The following is a 16,234-nucleotide window of genomic DNA, read 5'->3' on the forward strand; positions in this document are numbered from 1 at the left end:
TGCTTACTATAAGGACTAGTATCATCAAATCTTGTCAGTTGATGCATCTAAGGACCTCATATCATGTTGACTCAAAAGTAGGTCATGGTGACCTACTTTTTAAATTTTGCAGCCATTCTTTTTCAAAATGATTTAGAGGCATATTTTGAACAATTTAAGGCCTATGATCATCAAACTTTGTCAGTTTATGTATCTTAGGTCCTCAAAGTATGTAAACTAAACAGTAGGTCACCTTGACCTACTTTTTGAATTTTATGGCTTATCTTTCTCAAAACAATTAAGGTCATTAATTCGAATACCGAGAGGTTTAGAATCATTAAATCTTGTAAGATGATGCATCTTGGGGCCATAAAACATATTTATTAAAAAGTAGGTCACAGTGACCTACTTTTTGAACTTTGCAGGCATTTGATTTCAAAGCGTTTTAGAAGCTTAGAATCATAATTGGCTTAGAATCATAAAACTTTGTCAGTTCATGTGTCTTGGGTCCTCGGAGTGCAACAACTGAAAAGTAGGTCATGGTGACCTACTTTTGAAAATTTATGGCTTTAATTAAATATTTTGGATACTAATTGGCTTAGAATCATTAAACTTTGTCAGTTGATGCGTCTTGGGTCCTCGGAGTACAACAACTGAAAAGTAAGTCATGGTGACCTACTTTTAAAAATTTATGGCTTTAATTAAATATTTTGGGTACTTTTTGGCTTAGAATCATCAAACTTTGTCAGTTGATGCATCTTGGATCCTTGGAGAACGACAACTGAAAAGTAGGTCACTGTGACCTACTTTTGAAATTTATGGCTGTATTTAATACAGGAATTATTTGGCTTAGAATCGTCAAAATTTGTCAGTTGATGCATCTTTGGTCCTCGGAGTAGATTGACTGAAAAGTAGGTCACTGTGACCTACTTTTGAAAATTTATGGCTTTAATTAAATATTTTCGGTACTTATTGGCTTAGAATCATCAAACTTTGTCAATTGATGTATCTTTGGTCCTCGGAGTACAGCAACTGAAAAGTAGGTCACCGTGACCTACTTTTGAAAATTTATGGCTTTAATTAAATATTTCAGGTACTAATTGGCTTAAAATCATCAAACTTTGTCAATTGATGCATCTTGGGTCCTTGGAGTACAACAATTGAAAAGTAGGTCACTTTGACCTACTTATAAAATTTTATGGTTATAATTTTAAAAAATATTTTAGGTATTAATTGGCTTAGAATCATCAAACTTAGTTGATGGGTCCTCAGACAATGACAAGTGATAAGTGGGTCACCATGACCAACTCTCAGGTACTAATTGGCTTAGAATCATCTTGGGTTCTCAGAGTGTGAATTGGAATTTCAAGGGTTTATCTATATATACAGGATACTTCGAGGGTTCAAATAGATGTGATAGGTTGCACAGTTTATCAGAAGAGCGATTCAAGGCCCATGGGCCTCTTGTTTTATATTTGAAGTGACAGATTGCTTTCGAAACCTGGTTGAACTATTTAAGAAGTAAAGCATTGTTTTTGCTGTAAATGATAGAAATAAGGTTTTTGTAAATATTCAGTGGATGTTGATATAAATTGATACTCTCTCAAGCATGCCAGTCAGGTTACTATGGTAAGAACTGCAGTCAAGAATGCAGTATTAACTGTGGAGTGACCAGCAGATGTAACAGGTTTACTGGGAAGTGTGACGAAGGTTGCAAGCAGGGATGGAGGGAGGACCTATGTGATAAAAGTAGGTTTTTATCTTTGCATGACTTTTATTAAATTTGTCAATAGGATAGAATAGAAACTTGGTTAATGTTATGTTCGTATTTAATTGCTTGCAATATGTAAGATATGGAAAATCCAAGAAATGAAAGATTTTGCGTTTCTTTATAAGTATGTGCCCTTTTTCTGTTTTCATCTTTTTTTTTCATTTAAAGTTAGACAGTTATTTACTTTTCTCTTTGGATGTAGATTAAAGTAGTGGTGATTTATTATCATTATCTTAGTAGTACGTTCTTGATAACTATAAATAATATTCTTAAGAATGTGACAATGGAACCTACGGAATGAATTGTACCAAACTATGTGGAGATTGTCGGAATGATACACAGTGCCATCATGTTAACGGTTGGTGTCTAGAAGGGTGTTCTGAAGGATACAAGGGATCTCGTTGTGACCGGAGTAAGAACATTTCTTTTGTTCAGAAAAAATACAGTAAACCAAATCACTCTTTTTTTCTCTTAGGAATTTCAGCCTGAAAAAGGGTTTATTTTCACTCAATCACTGTACATGTACAAATGCAAAACTTTCCTTTATCTTATAAATGGATATGAAAACAAATTTCGTTCTTTTAAGTCATCTTTTGTTATTTAAAGAAAACGTTAAGATCATTGATAGGAAGGAATCGTTTTATCTATAGCACAGATATGCTGATGAATGAATTGTTCAATTTTTAGCTCACCTCAGCCGAAGGCTCAAGTGAGCTTTTCTGATCACATTTTGTCCGTAGTCCGTCTATCTGTCCGTCTGTTAGCTTTTCACATTTTCGACTTCCTCTCCAGAACCACTGGGCCAATTTCAACCAAACTTGCCACAAAGTATCCTTGGTTGAAGGGGATTCAAGTTTGTTCAAATGAAGGGCCACGCCTTCTTCCGAGGGGAGATAATTATGAATTCGTGAAAAATTAATGGCATCATTAAAAAATCTTCTTCTCAAGAACCACTGTGCTTGAAAATATGAAACTCATGTGAAAGCATCCTCAGGTAGTGTAGATTCAAGTTTGTTCAAATCATGACCCCCGGGGGTCGGGTGGGGCCACAATGGGCGATCAAAGTTTTTACATAGGAATATATAGGAAAAATCTTTAAAAATCTTCTTCTCAAGAACAGGAAAGTCATGACTTGTCATATTTACATGAAAGCATCCTCAGGTAGTGTAGATTCAAGTTTCTTCAAATCATGAGCCCCGGGGGTCGGGTGGGGCCACAATGGGCGAATAAAGTTTTACATAGGAATATATAAGAAAAATCTTAAAAAATCTTCTTCTCAAGAACAGGAAAGCCATGACTGGTCATATTTACATGGAAGCATCTTCAGGTAGTTAGATTCCAGTTTCTTCAAATAATGACCCCCGGGGGTCGAATGGGGCCACAATGGGCGATCAAAGTTTTACATAGGAAAATATAGGAAAAATCTTTAAAAATCTTCTTCTCAAGAATAGCAAAGCTATGATTGGGCATATTTACATGGAAGCATCCTCAGATAATGTAGAGTCAAGTTTCTTCAAATCATGACCCCCGGGGATCTGGTGGGGCCAAAATGGGCGATCAAAGTTTTTACATAGGGATATATAAGAAAAATCTTTAAAAATCTTCATCTCAAGAACAGGAAAGCCATGATTGGTCATATTTATATGGTAACATCCTCAGGTAGAGTAGATTCAATTTTGTTCAAATCATGACCCCGGGAATAGGGTGGGACCACAATGGGCGATTCAAAGTTTTACATAGGAATACATAATAAAAATCTTTTTAAAAAAAAACCTTATTTCTTAAGAACAGCAAAGCCATGTTTGGTCATATTTTACATAGGAATACATAATAAAAATCTTTAAAAAAAACTCTATTTCTTAAGAACAGCAAAGCCATAATTGGTCATATTTATATGGAAGCATTCTTAGATAGTGTATATTCAAGTTTGTTCAAACATGACCCCCAGGGGTAAGGGTGAGGCCACAATGGGTGATCAAAGTTTTACATAGGAATACATAGGAAAAATCTTTAAAAATCTACTCAAGAACAGCAAAGCCATGATTGGTCATATTTAAATGGAAGCATCCTCAGGTTAAGTAGATTCAAATTTGTGCAATTCATGCCCCCCCCCCCCCTCCCCGAACAACTTTTATATTTAAACTTTCCAACCTTTCAAGACTGAACTGATTTCTGCTTTTTCCTAGCCATAGTGCTCAGGTGAGCGATGTCATTATATGTTAAACCTATGCAAGCTACTGGCATATAAGTTAATGTTAAACAGATATCAAGAACCCAAATGAAAGTCAACTTGTTTGCAAATTCTACGGTCGTTATAATGACCTTGTTTTTAAACACACCTGTTGTTTTGTCCTATTTTGTCCGACATGTTTTATACCATTTGTATTTAATATGACTACGGAGTAGCCCGTCTGTCTGAACATGTATAGAGGTCACGATGGGTGTGAAAAGAAATGCTTACTCTTCCCCGGCATTTGATCCCCTCTCTGGTGTTCCCAGGGGTCCCACAGTAATGTTAAAGCAGCACCCTGATCATTATATGGCAAATTCCCACTTTTTTGTAAAATGTAGCATTAATAAATTAGATAAACTACGGATAAAACATGTACTATTATTTTCCATTGTATAGTCGTAAATGAGTCTTAGACTAAAAGAAACATTCCGCAACGACGTCATCATGTGACGTCTATAAATAGAAAAATATGCATTGATAACGAGTAAAAGCTCAACACTACCCCGGGATATTTCGTATCTGTAAAAAGAATCATGAAAAAAAAATCTCTGAGCCATGAAACGAACTGATAGAATCCTACTCTCTTGTCACAGAAATTATTATTCCACACTATCGCATGAAACCTTACCATTTTTTTTTTTTACATTTTGTACAAATAATCCAAGAATTGTCACAATTTATGCATATGTTAACCATGCGATTTTAGCAACACTTCCAAAATACTTAAGAACACAATGTATCGATATCGACGTTATTTATATTTCAAAGTATGCGGCATAATGTTGAACTTTTGAATCTTTCATGTTAAGAATGAAAGAAAAGAAAGGCCGATCGGGATTTCAAACACTGCCTATCTTCATTGTAAGAAATAAATCAGCATATATCTGATTCTTAACTTTTAATTCCTAATGAATCACACGTGTATATTCACTATATATGCCTTTAAACCCACAATTCATATATTAGTTGTATAAATTCTCGTTCCGTGTCATTTCACTCGGAGAATATTTGATCAATTGTTATGACGTCATGGGTTAGGTATTTAACCTCGTTGACAATTACTTCGTTCTTTATACCATTAAAAATGTCCAGATTTAGTTATACATGTATTATGATTGGCATGTTTCAATCTATTTCTAAGACTTGAATAAATCTTTTAATATGAATGTTAAGAAATTGATATCTATACAGTTCACGTCATAAAGCTTATTATGACGTCATATTGTATATCACATACCTGCGGGCTGTATTATTGCTCTGTTCGTGATTCGTTTTGTTTACTGGATTTCTTAGATCAGTAACTGTTCGTTATCGTTTTCTTTATTTTATACATTGACACCAGCTCTGTGAAAACAGAGCTGAGTTTAATTAAGAAATAAATTGTAAGTTTTATTAAGAAATAAAGCTAAGAGTTATTAAAGTTTTACAACTATAATCAGGGTTTTGGGAGGATATGATTTAAAATTTTAAAAATGCTTACATTGTTCAGTCAACGTTTTACATGGACAAATCATACTTAGGTAAATTTTCAATTAATTCCTTATAATTTAATTCTTACCATTTAGCAAAGAAAATGAGCGATTTGTACTTAACAATGACATTAAAATACACAAATTTCTAACATAATGTCAAGCAGATAGATACTTCTATGACGCAAATAATATAATGACATAGATAAGATAGATTACAGGATTCAAATTATTAAAAAGTGCTTTCAACCACAATTGAATTATTAACAAATATAATCTGTACGATGTCGTTTATTTAGAATGTGACGACGGAATGTACGGTCAACGTGATAATTGTACTCAAATCTGTGGCAGCTGTCTTTATGACTCACAGTGTGACGATATCAACGGTACATGTTCTGACGGGTGCTCTGTTGGATACAAGGAGCCTCTCTGTATAGGTACTTATTAATGATGACTATTATGACTAATTTTTATATCACTGAAGTAGAAAAATGTTCGGCACAATGTCATTGTTTTTTAACATGAAACTTGTGTGTCTTATCCTGATGTTGTGAACTCCGAAGTCTTGTCTTACGCGATGTACACTTTAAGTCTTCTTCAATGAATTCAATTGTTAAACATGATGTGTAATCCAGAATGTTGTCTAATTCGGCCAGGTCTATGAAACCCGATTAGACAAGTTCTCCTGTATTTAAAGTAAAATTGGACGACGTGAATAAAAATGAATGTAATACATTTGTTTTCATTCGCCTTAATACATAAATTACAGAATAACATATTTCATCTTTTCATTATTTTCTGAAAATGTTTTACAACATCAGTGGACACTATCTTACCAAATATACCTTGTGTTGAAAACAAGACAATTAAGAGAATCATACGTTAATGAATTATTTTTTAAAGAATGTGACGATGGGATGTACGGAGAAAACTGCACCCAGACCTGTGGTCACTGTTATAATAAAACACAGTGTCACCCTGTCAATGGAAGCTGTTTTGAGGGATGTTCTGCGGGTTACACGGGGTCACGATGTGACAAAGGTACTGGTGTTTAATTTTTTGAGCCAAATGTTTGACTGATATTTTTTATCAATATTTTTTTCTAACCATAAAAAAGACATGATAATACTTGTAATTATATAAAATATGATACCAAAATTAAGTCATATATATTTCTATGATAGAATGAACGAGGATTGTGACAACTGCTTTCAATTCTTTAATAATCGAATGTTGTCAACAGAATTTTACATACCAATATCCTTATCCATTTTGATATTTGCCTTAAATTTAAATCAAACCTCCCACACCTTCTATGTAATAATTTTTATTGTCATTCTGCTGTAAAGCGTCTTGTTTTGAGTTTCATATTATTTTTTATGCCCCAGTATCGAAGATTCGGGGGTATATAGTTTTTGCCCTGTCCGTCCGTCTGTCTATCTGTTTGTCTATTTCTACTGTTTGTCCGTTAAAACTTTAACCCTGCTCATAACTTTTGATTATTTGGAGCTATGATTTTCATTTTTTAAATGTGTATTTCTTGTGACAAGACCTTTCTTTGGGTACAATCATATTTGAACCACTTTTGCAAAATTTTGGAGACTTTAACCTTGGTTGTAACTTTTGAAAAGTTGGTGCTTGGGGTTTCAAACTTCACATGTGTATTTCTTGTGACAAGACCTTCCTTTAGATACCAACAACTTTGACCATTTGACTTTGGGGTTGAACCTTGGCCATAACTTTTGAACTTTTGGAGCTAGTGCTTTTATATTTAACATGTATATTCCTTGTAAAAAGACCTTCCTTTGGATACCAACCACTTAAACCCTTTGACCTTGACCTAGGGGTTGATCTTCTTTTGAAAAACTTTAACCTTGACCATAACTTTTGAATGGTTAGTGCTAGAGCTTTCATAATTCACATATGTAATCCTTGTGTCAGGTCCTTCCATTTGGATACCAACAACCTGGACCCTTTGTGCTTACCTTGGAGTTTGACCTACTTTTGAAAAACTTTAATCTTGGCCATACCTTTTAAACATTTGGTGCTATGGCTTTCATACTTCACAAGTGCATTCTTTCCTTTGGATACCAACAAATTTGGCATTGACCTTGACCTTGGAGTTTCACCTACTTTAAAAAAAAAACTTTAACCTTCGCCATAACGTGTGAACGTTTGGTTCTAGGGCTTTCTTATTTCACGAACATGTGTATCACTTGTGACAAGACGTTTCCTTGGGGGCCTCATTTGACTTTGACCTTGACGTTTCACTTACTTTTAAAAGTAAGTTAAACCTTCGCTATAACTTTTGAACATTTGGAGCTAGGGCTTTCAAATTTCACAGGTATATTTCTCAAGAAAAGACCTTTCTTTGGCTACCAACATTTTTTATCTCTTGACCTGGAGTTTTCATCTCAATTAAGAAACTTTAACCTTCGTCATAAGCTGCCATACGGGGGCATCAGTGTTTCAAACATATCTTGTTTCTTTTTTATCTTCGTCCAGATGTTTTTTTTTTTAAATTTATTTTGTGTATATCCTATGAATCGTCAGATTCAGCAGTAAGTGCCTTTAGAAGTTGATAAATCGTCCATTTACTTCTCCCTCCGAAGTGAATGTTGTGTAGTAAGGAAGAGGGTTTCATGCCCCCGCAAGCCAAGATAAATAATCTATTAAATGTATGGCCGTGCTAGATTATACCTTAGCTTTGCGCAGGAGCAATGAGTCTCTTACATACCACAATCGTATCACTAGATGTGCTTATGACAGAGAAGAACAACATAAGTCAGGTTTAAATTTCAGTAGTTTATATAAGAAAAATGATTTTGATGGGTAAAGATGATAACAAAAATGATAACAAGATGCAATAACAAAAATGAGGGGAAAATATGAATAATATACACAAAGTTGAGAAAAGAAACTCTCAGAAAGGAAAATTGTATAATATGAAATATTTATATAGAAATATTCTCAAAATATGAATTCTTTATCAAAAAGCACCAAAATAAATTGGAAAATGTAAATATTTTCCAGATATAAATTGTGATAAATAATTGCTCGGCACTCCTAAAATCACAAAAATGTTCAAAAATATCTAAATAATTTTTAGAAGAAATATAATTCAAAAATATTTATTTCAAATAAGAAATTTAATTTATTTCAAAAAATAAACTTTTAAGGAAAAAAAATTCCGAATGAGTCAGTGACTCAGTTATCAAAAATGCACTGTAAAAGTGAAAGTAACAGAAAAAGAGTGAGGTGCTGAAACAGTACCTGTACGGAGTGTTCTGCCGGACAACTCCAAAAAGAAAAGGACAAGACTGTCCTTTTATACTTTATTGAACAATAGAAAATCAATGAATCGATAAGTTTATATCAAATTGAACTATTGGATTCACATAACGCCGATTAGCCAATCAGAGCGGACTTTACAAAGGTATGTGAATACACAGTACAGGAAGTTACATAGATTGTTTACAAATGGAGAACTGGCAACATGTGTTTGACTTCGCGTTGTGTTTAAAGTTAAATATGTTGAAATAGCACCAAAATAATGAGGTAAAAACTCTTAACAATCAAGTTTAAAGATGTAAAGATGAAAAGGTAAGCAATTTGGTTGTAAACAAAAACCAGTTTTCCTACAGTTGCAAAGGTTAATATCTTGATTTAACACCGGATTTGACGTGACGTCCATTGACAACTAATAAAGAAAATAATTAATATGCCAAAGGTACAAAAGATGCCTAAAATACCATTGTAAATAGAAGTCAAAAGACTGACAGATGCTTAGAAGAGGAAAGTATTTTCCATGACACTTCCTCTTGAATCGACCGCCACGCTAGATCTACCGGTAAATGTACATGTACGCACAACGGAATGGATACGCAAATACACTTTGGAAAGTTTTTTTTTTTTAAATGGATCAAAACTGGGCATTCTGACACAAGTTGGGAGTGCACATAAAATAAAAAATTAGTGAGAAATTTTTAAATGATTTATGATAATAGATTACCTGAAAACGAGTGCCGAAAATAACGACGTCGGTATCGTTATTGCACTGTGGCAATAAACGTGACTTAAGATTGTGTTTATTTTAATATATAAAAAATCATTGCATATACCTGTATCTGAATGAAAATTTAAGGCAACAGTAAAAAAAAATAGAGGAATGAACAAAGAAAATTCTTGACAACTCGGTTTGTAAAGATTTTATAGCAGCTGGTACGTTACCTTTGGATCAATATTCGTGTTTATTTAGAATTTGTGTACTTTGCTCTAACACTTGTAGAAAGAAGAAAAACCTCTCAAGCGCTGAGTTGAACATTCAGTGGCTCTAAATAGTTTCTTCTGGCAGGTTATGCAAATCTGATAGCAGTAATACATTTTTCCTTTGTTCAAAATATGGCAGTGACTGTAGAAGCAGAATGAGACACACATACCTTTTTAATTTGTTTTGTTTTGATTTATTTCATTTCGTTCACATTTGTATTTCAAACTTTCAATCGTATTTTTAATTTATGTCGCTTTGGTATTATCATGCCTTATACTAAAGGCTTGATATTTTGTTCAGAAGACACAAGATTTCTTTTTTCCAAGCACATACTTTGCAAATATTTGCAGAAGTTGCACTGATTTTTAAATTGTGAAAATGTAAAAAGCAAATATATACACCCCTTTAACCCCAGGTAGTTGAGGGATATATATTTTAAAGCACAAGTTCGTTAATTTTCAAGTGAAGGAAGTAAATACTTTGTGGGTGATTGCTTATTACTATACTATTTTGCTTATCGACAATGATACTATTTCTTTTGGTTTTATCAACATATCTTCATCTATCAGTTTATTATTTTTTTTATAAATTGTCATTCCATTATCTTTTACAAGCTATATTTTAAGATGACCCGTAAGTTCCTTGGGCCTATTGTTTAAAGATACGAATTATTAAAGTTTATTTAGAGTTAGATGATTTCTGTTGAATCAAAATTACTTAAATATCTTTGAAGTACATAACCTAAATGATATGTAGATTTAAAAAGGTTTCTAACGAAGTCTGAGTGAAAACAAAATGTGTTTGTGAAACACTGATGTCCCCGTATGGCAACTTATGGTGAAGGTTAAAGTTTCTCAAATGCAAATCAAAATCCAGGCCAAAAGATAAAAAATTGTTAAATTTGAAAGCCCTAGCTGCAACTGTTCAAAAGTTATGGCGAAGTTAAAGTTTTTTGAAAGTAAGTAAAACATCAAGGTCAAGGTCAAAGTTGTTGGTATCCAAAGGTCTTGTCACAAGGATTACATATGTAAAGTATGAAAGCCCAAGCACCAACCCGTTATGGCCAAGGTTAAAGTTTTTCGAAAGTAGGTCAAACTCCTATTTCAATGTCAAAGGGTCAAAGTGGTTGGTATCCAAAGGAAGGTCTTCTCACAAGGACTACGTATGTGAAGTATGAAAGCCCTAGCACCAACCATTCAATAATTATGGCCAAGGTTAAAGTTTTTCAAAAGTAGGTCAAACTCCTATGTCAAGGTCAAAGGGTCAAAGTGGTTGGTATCCAAAGGAAGGTGATGTCACAAGGATTACATATGTGAAGTATGAAAACCCTGGCATCAACCATATAAAAGTTATGGCCAAGATTAAAGTTTTTTCAAAAGTAGGTCAAACTCCAAGGTCAAGGTCAAAAGGTCAAAGTTGTTGGAATCCAAAGGAAGGCCTTGTCACAAAGAATACACATGTGGAGATGGAAACCCCAAGCACCAATTGTTCAGAAGTTATGGCCAAGGTAAATGTCTCATAAAATTTTGCAAAAGTGGGTCAAACTCCAAGGTCAAGGTCAAAAGGTCAAATATGATGGTACCCAAAGAAAGGTCTTGTCACAAGAAATACACATGTGAAATAGGAAAGTCATAGCTCCAACCAATCAAAAGTTATGGGCAAGGTTAAAGTTGACAACAGACAGACAGACGAACAGATAAACAGACAAACAGATAAACAGACAAACAGACAGACAGGACAAAAACAATATACCCCCGGGATCTTTCGATCCGGGGGCATAAATATATCTACATTTTTTTTTTCATTTTCATGATTTACAAGTATTCAATATGCAGGTTGCATGCATGTGCCACAAGTTTTTCCAAGTTCTTTAACAGATATAATTTTATCCCTTAGAAACAAACGGAATTTAAGCTGTCGAATATTAAAAGCAAAGTACAAATCAATTTTAAGAAAATTACCCCTCTTTGTGCCTTTTTCTCATTTTTATTTGTAATTGACAAGTATTAATGAAAAAATGAATGAATCTTTTTTTTGTGATTTAAAGAATGTGACATCGGAAAGTACGGTGATAATTGCAGTCAAATATGCGGCCACTGCTACAATATTACACAATGTTACAATGTTAATGGTAAATGTTTAGAAGGGTGTTCGATTGGATACGATGGATCGCTTTGTATCAACGGTATGATTCATCTCTTCAGAAAACATCAACTTACAATGATTTCTATTTATAACACTAAAAGGTAAAACAAAGGTATTTTGTGACTTGTTAAAAATACAACCATTTTTCAGAAAAAAAGACATCAACAAATAACATATTGTCTGTCCTTGTGGGGGGGGGGGGTTAACATAACTAGTATTTCATATATTTTCTGTTGCTTTTAATACAGTAATTATGTATTAAAATACATCAATTATGTCATTTAATAGTTTCAAATGAATATAATTAGAGATTATTGTGATTGCTTCTATTTTTCAATCGATTTGATTTCAATCTAAATGTCAATTGTTTAACCAAAGTTGCAAGACAGCTTTTCTCGTTAAAATTTGTCCTTGGTCTGTCCTGTCTGTATGTAAAAAGTTTATATCCTTGACTTCTCCTGATGCAGCCAGTTGTAACTAAAGGTAAAACAGAGTATACTTTGGTGAAGATGTCTACAGTTGAAGGACCATACATCATTCTAGGAGTAAATGATTTTAAAAAGAAGAAACTTTATTGGTTCATTTAAAAAACTTCTTGAGAAGTTTTGAACTATAGTTAAAGTTGGAGTTCGTTCAATATCAAAGTCCCTTGGTACGGATTCGGTTACAAGCACAAGGGTACACAAAAATCCCCATCAAGTGCAACTTCAAGTTTGTTACATTATTGTCCCTGGTGGGGCAAGAGACAAATACGGGGTTAAATATTTTTATGGGAGTATATAGGAAGAAAATGTCAAAAGAACAGTATGTCCAACATTTGTGATATTTACATACAGGCATCTTATACTGAGATTTTGCAGACTCAAATTTGTTCAAACCATGGCTACTGTGTAGAACATGTACATAAGATTCTCTTAAAGGTTAATTCTGGAATCTGAAAATGTTCTTTTCAAGAAGAATATGGTCACAAAATATATCACATTGTTAAGCATTGATGCAAAGTCTAGATTTTTAAAAACATTTATTTAAACAATGACCGAATATAAGTTGAAACCACAAAAATTGGATGAAATATTCTGTTATGAAATATATAAGTAAAAATACATATAAAAAAGTTTGAAAAGCCTCTTCTAAAATAGCAATGAACAAATACTTATTCCATTATAAATAAATCATATTTATTAACAAATGTACCTTACCATGATCTAGGAATATGATTTTATTGGTATTGGGAACTAAAAAAATGGAGAGTAGCAGGGCTACATTTCATCTTTTTTGATATGCAAACATACTAAATTATTTAACTGGAGCAAGGTCGAGGTTAATATATGGGATGAATTCTGTAAAAAAAAAACCTGCTCAAGAAGACCCAAGCCCCAATTTCACACTTAAAGCTTCTAAAGTTGAGACAAAGGAACGACCACTATGATCAGTTTCATGATATTAGGTTACATATCAAATTAAAAGAAAAAAAAACATTTGTCTAAAAAAAAAAGACAGGTGACGCGGGGGAGGGAAGGGGAGCTTTGACCCTTTGGCCTCATCTTTCCTTAATAATATTCTGTAAAATTATATTCACATTATGATAACTTTCATAAGATACATTTATAAACAAAATGAATCTTTTTGTAGTGTGTACTGAAATGAGTCCGGAGTCCAGATCGTGTTCGAAATCTTCTGAGGTTGGCTTTGACATATACTTTAATAAATTAATGGATAATTATCAATTGAAGAATAAATAATTAAAATTTATTAGTATAAATGTTTATCATTTTAGACAGCATCGTCGATTCCTGTAATTGCTGGAGTAATTACCGCTGTTGTCTTCTTTCTGATCATATTTGCAGCCATCTTAGTAAGACGGTAGGTCAAACTTTGACAAAAGCAAGTGTCATACAGAAAAAAAGCATTTTTTTCCGTAAAAATTCTTAATTAAAATTTTATTAAAATTTATGTTTTTTTTTTCTTTTGAGATAAACAAAACAAAGCGAAAACTAAATAATCTTCAAACAATTTTTATTCTTTCACCTGAAACCATTTGAGTAATAATAATTTTTACATGTACTATCTCCTGTTGAGTTTATGCTATTTTTTCCAAAGTATACAGCAAACATGACCAATTATAAGTCGAAATTTCGATTTGTATACAATGTACATACCGTAGGAACGAGTTGAAAGATCAGCATTAATTCTCTTCAAAAGTTTACCATGCGTTTCTTTTTTCCTTCCAAAAGCCATTGCTATTGCTAAAAATAATTTTACATCGATTTCTCGTCATACAATTGTCAGCCCGTGATAAAAAAAAAACTGAGTGGAAATATAGAACTAAGATCCAAAAAGAATTATTTTCGTTATAAGAATTAGAAAAAAAATCGTCGTTTTTTCAAATAAGCATTCACAGTAGATAATAGTAGATTTGTTAGTTATTAAAATGTTAGTAAGAAAACAACACCGTTGGAAGAAAAATCATCAAATTTAAATGTTTATGGATTGTGTTTCTGTTTGCAGATCGCGAGATTCGAAAAGAAATAACGAGAAAAAAAAGATACGAAGCGCAGGTTAAGAGATATAATTATATATTTTATATATTGTGAATAAAACAATTTTTTTTTTGGAGAGAAGCAAACATATTTAAGGCTTAAATTGTTATAAAAATTTATTATCAGTAGAGATAAACTGTCTTGAAATTGGACGTGTACATTGCCTGTCAGTTCCTAGAGTCAAAGTTAATTACGAATTTTCTATAGTATCACTTAAATTTAGTTAAAAAAACCCCAACAATATCATATCTTTTTTCTCATTAGAAAGTGCTTCAAGAGCAGAAAAAACGACTTTCACGAATATTTTTTATAACATGGATGAAGATGAAGAATTCTCAAAGAAAAGTGGATCTCGACATACACATAGAAAAGACAATCAGAGTTATGAACTATACAAAGAAACGAATGAGCGGGAAGATGAGATCGACAATGATGAAAATATGCATAAAGAAAACCCATACGGAGATCTCTCTATGAATGAAGAAAAGATTCCAGATATTGATATAGAAAACTTGGAGAAGGTTATAAAGGAAAAACGGAAAAATGAAGATGATGGCTTTAAAAGGGAGTATGCGGTAACTTTTTTTAAAATCAAAAGCAATTGAAGTTTTTAGAAATGTGCTATATGTTAAATTGTTGAATTGTTCCGATTTCTACGATAGACAATGCCATACGGTGAAAAATACCCTTGTAACGCTGGAAAACAACCAGAAAACATACTTAAGAACAGATATAAGAACACGTTGCCATGTAAGTCCTGCTTGAGAAGTGTTTATAATACAAAAAAAAAATATTAAATTATCGTTGCTCACATTTATTTTGCAAATTTACATTGTAACTGAAATGATTTTTATTGCAAATCTGCATTATTATCAGTTTAAAGTATAATTTTCTTTCTTGATATAACATGCATCTGTCAAGAAAGTTTTGCGTCAAAACAATCTTAAGCGAAAAGTGAGCAAAATAGTAAATAAAGGAAAAACAGTTATTTTAAAAATATACCAGTTCTTGGGAGAGAGTATTGAGGGCAATTATAATGCTTTTGTGGAATACAAAAAATGGAAAAATAAATACTTTCAGACGACCATTCCAGAATCAAATTGTTGAACAGCCAATCAGACTATATCAACGCTAATTTTATTGACGTAAGTAGTTGTAAACAGAAGCCTTTATAAATGTGATGTATGTTTGGTATTGCTATCCATTTTGGTAGGGAAGGGAAACAACAATAAAAGTTATTTGTTTTCTCCTCTTAATTACTTAACAGAATTTTTTTAAGTGTATCTGTCTTTACAAAATGCTTAAAGTGTGAAGCAATACGGAACGTGACTTCAAAAGGGCTGTGAATGTGTTTAAGGATAGACGTTCTTAAAAAATATATAATTTTTTCTAAGATTTTATAATCGAAGTATTGCTACTTTAACATGTTTACTCACAAAAAATTGAGGCACCTGACCAGACATTTGTGCAAGATACCAGGTGGTTGTTTTCTAATATAATCCTTTTGGAAATAAATTACCAATACAAAAAAAAAAAATAACATTTTGATTGTTTAAAGACAATTAGAAACCAGTTCAGAAATCATAAGGTTATCATAAATTTACATTATTTTTAAACGTTACGAAGATATACAAAACACATATCTGAGTAATTTATCGTTTGACCATAATTATTATACTATTTAGCAATGGATCTTTTATACCATACGTTTGTATAGTGTATTTATCATGAAAAAAGTTTTCCTTTTTATTTTCAGGGCATCAGTAATTCGAATGAATATATTGCCACACAAGGTATCAGTGTTTCTTTCTATTCATTGTAAAT

General features: G+C 32.5%; 1 protein-coding gene across 1 annotated transcript in view; it reads left to right on the top strand.

Moving 5' to 3' along the window:
* LOC133199266 (receptor-type tyrosine-protein phosphatase T-like) overlaps window positions 1-16,234 on the top strand; it is a 46,412-nt gene that overhangs the window by 22,844 nt on the left and 7,334 nt on the right. Inside the window, exons 6-16 of the mRNA XM_061335100.1 lie at window positions 1,588-1,728; window positions 2,025-2,162; window positions 5,752-5,892; window positions 6,359-6,496; window positions 13,503-13,552; window positions 13,648-13,733; window positions 14,379-14,428; window positions 14,675-14,985; window positions 15,073-15,160; window positions 15,491-15,555; window positions 16,167-16,203. Coding sequence (XP_061191084.1) covers window positions 1,588-1,728; window positions 2,025-2,162; window positions 5,752-5,892; window positions 6,359-6,496; window positions 13,503-13,552; window positions 13,648-13,733; window positions 14,379-14,428; window positions 14,675-14,985; window positions 15,073-15,160; window positions 15,491-15,555; window positions 16,167-16,203 — 1,245 coding nt within the window. The remainder of the gene's footprint in view (window positions 1-1,587; window positions 1,729-2,024; window positions 2,163-5,751; window positions 5,893-6,358; window positions 6,497-13,502; window positions 13,553-13,647; window positions 13,734-14,378; window positions 14,429-14,674; window positions 14,986-15,072; window positions 15,161-15,490; window positions 15,556-16,166; window positions 16,204-16,234) is intronic.

This window comes from Saccostrea echinata, unplaced genomic scaffold, assembly GCF_033153115.1.
Source record: "Saccostrea echinata isolate AGI-Se365-2 ecotype Australia unplaced genomic scaffold, CSIRO_AGI_Sech_v1 ptg000033l, whole genome shotgun sequence".
In the NCBI taxonomy this organism is placed as follows: Eukaryota; Metazoa; Mollusca; class Bivalvia; order Ostreida; family Ostreidae; genus Saccostrea; species Saccostrea echinata.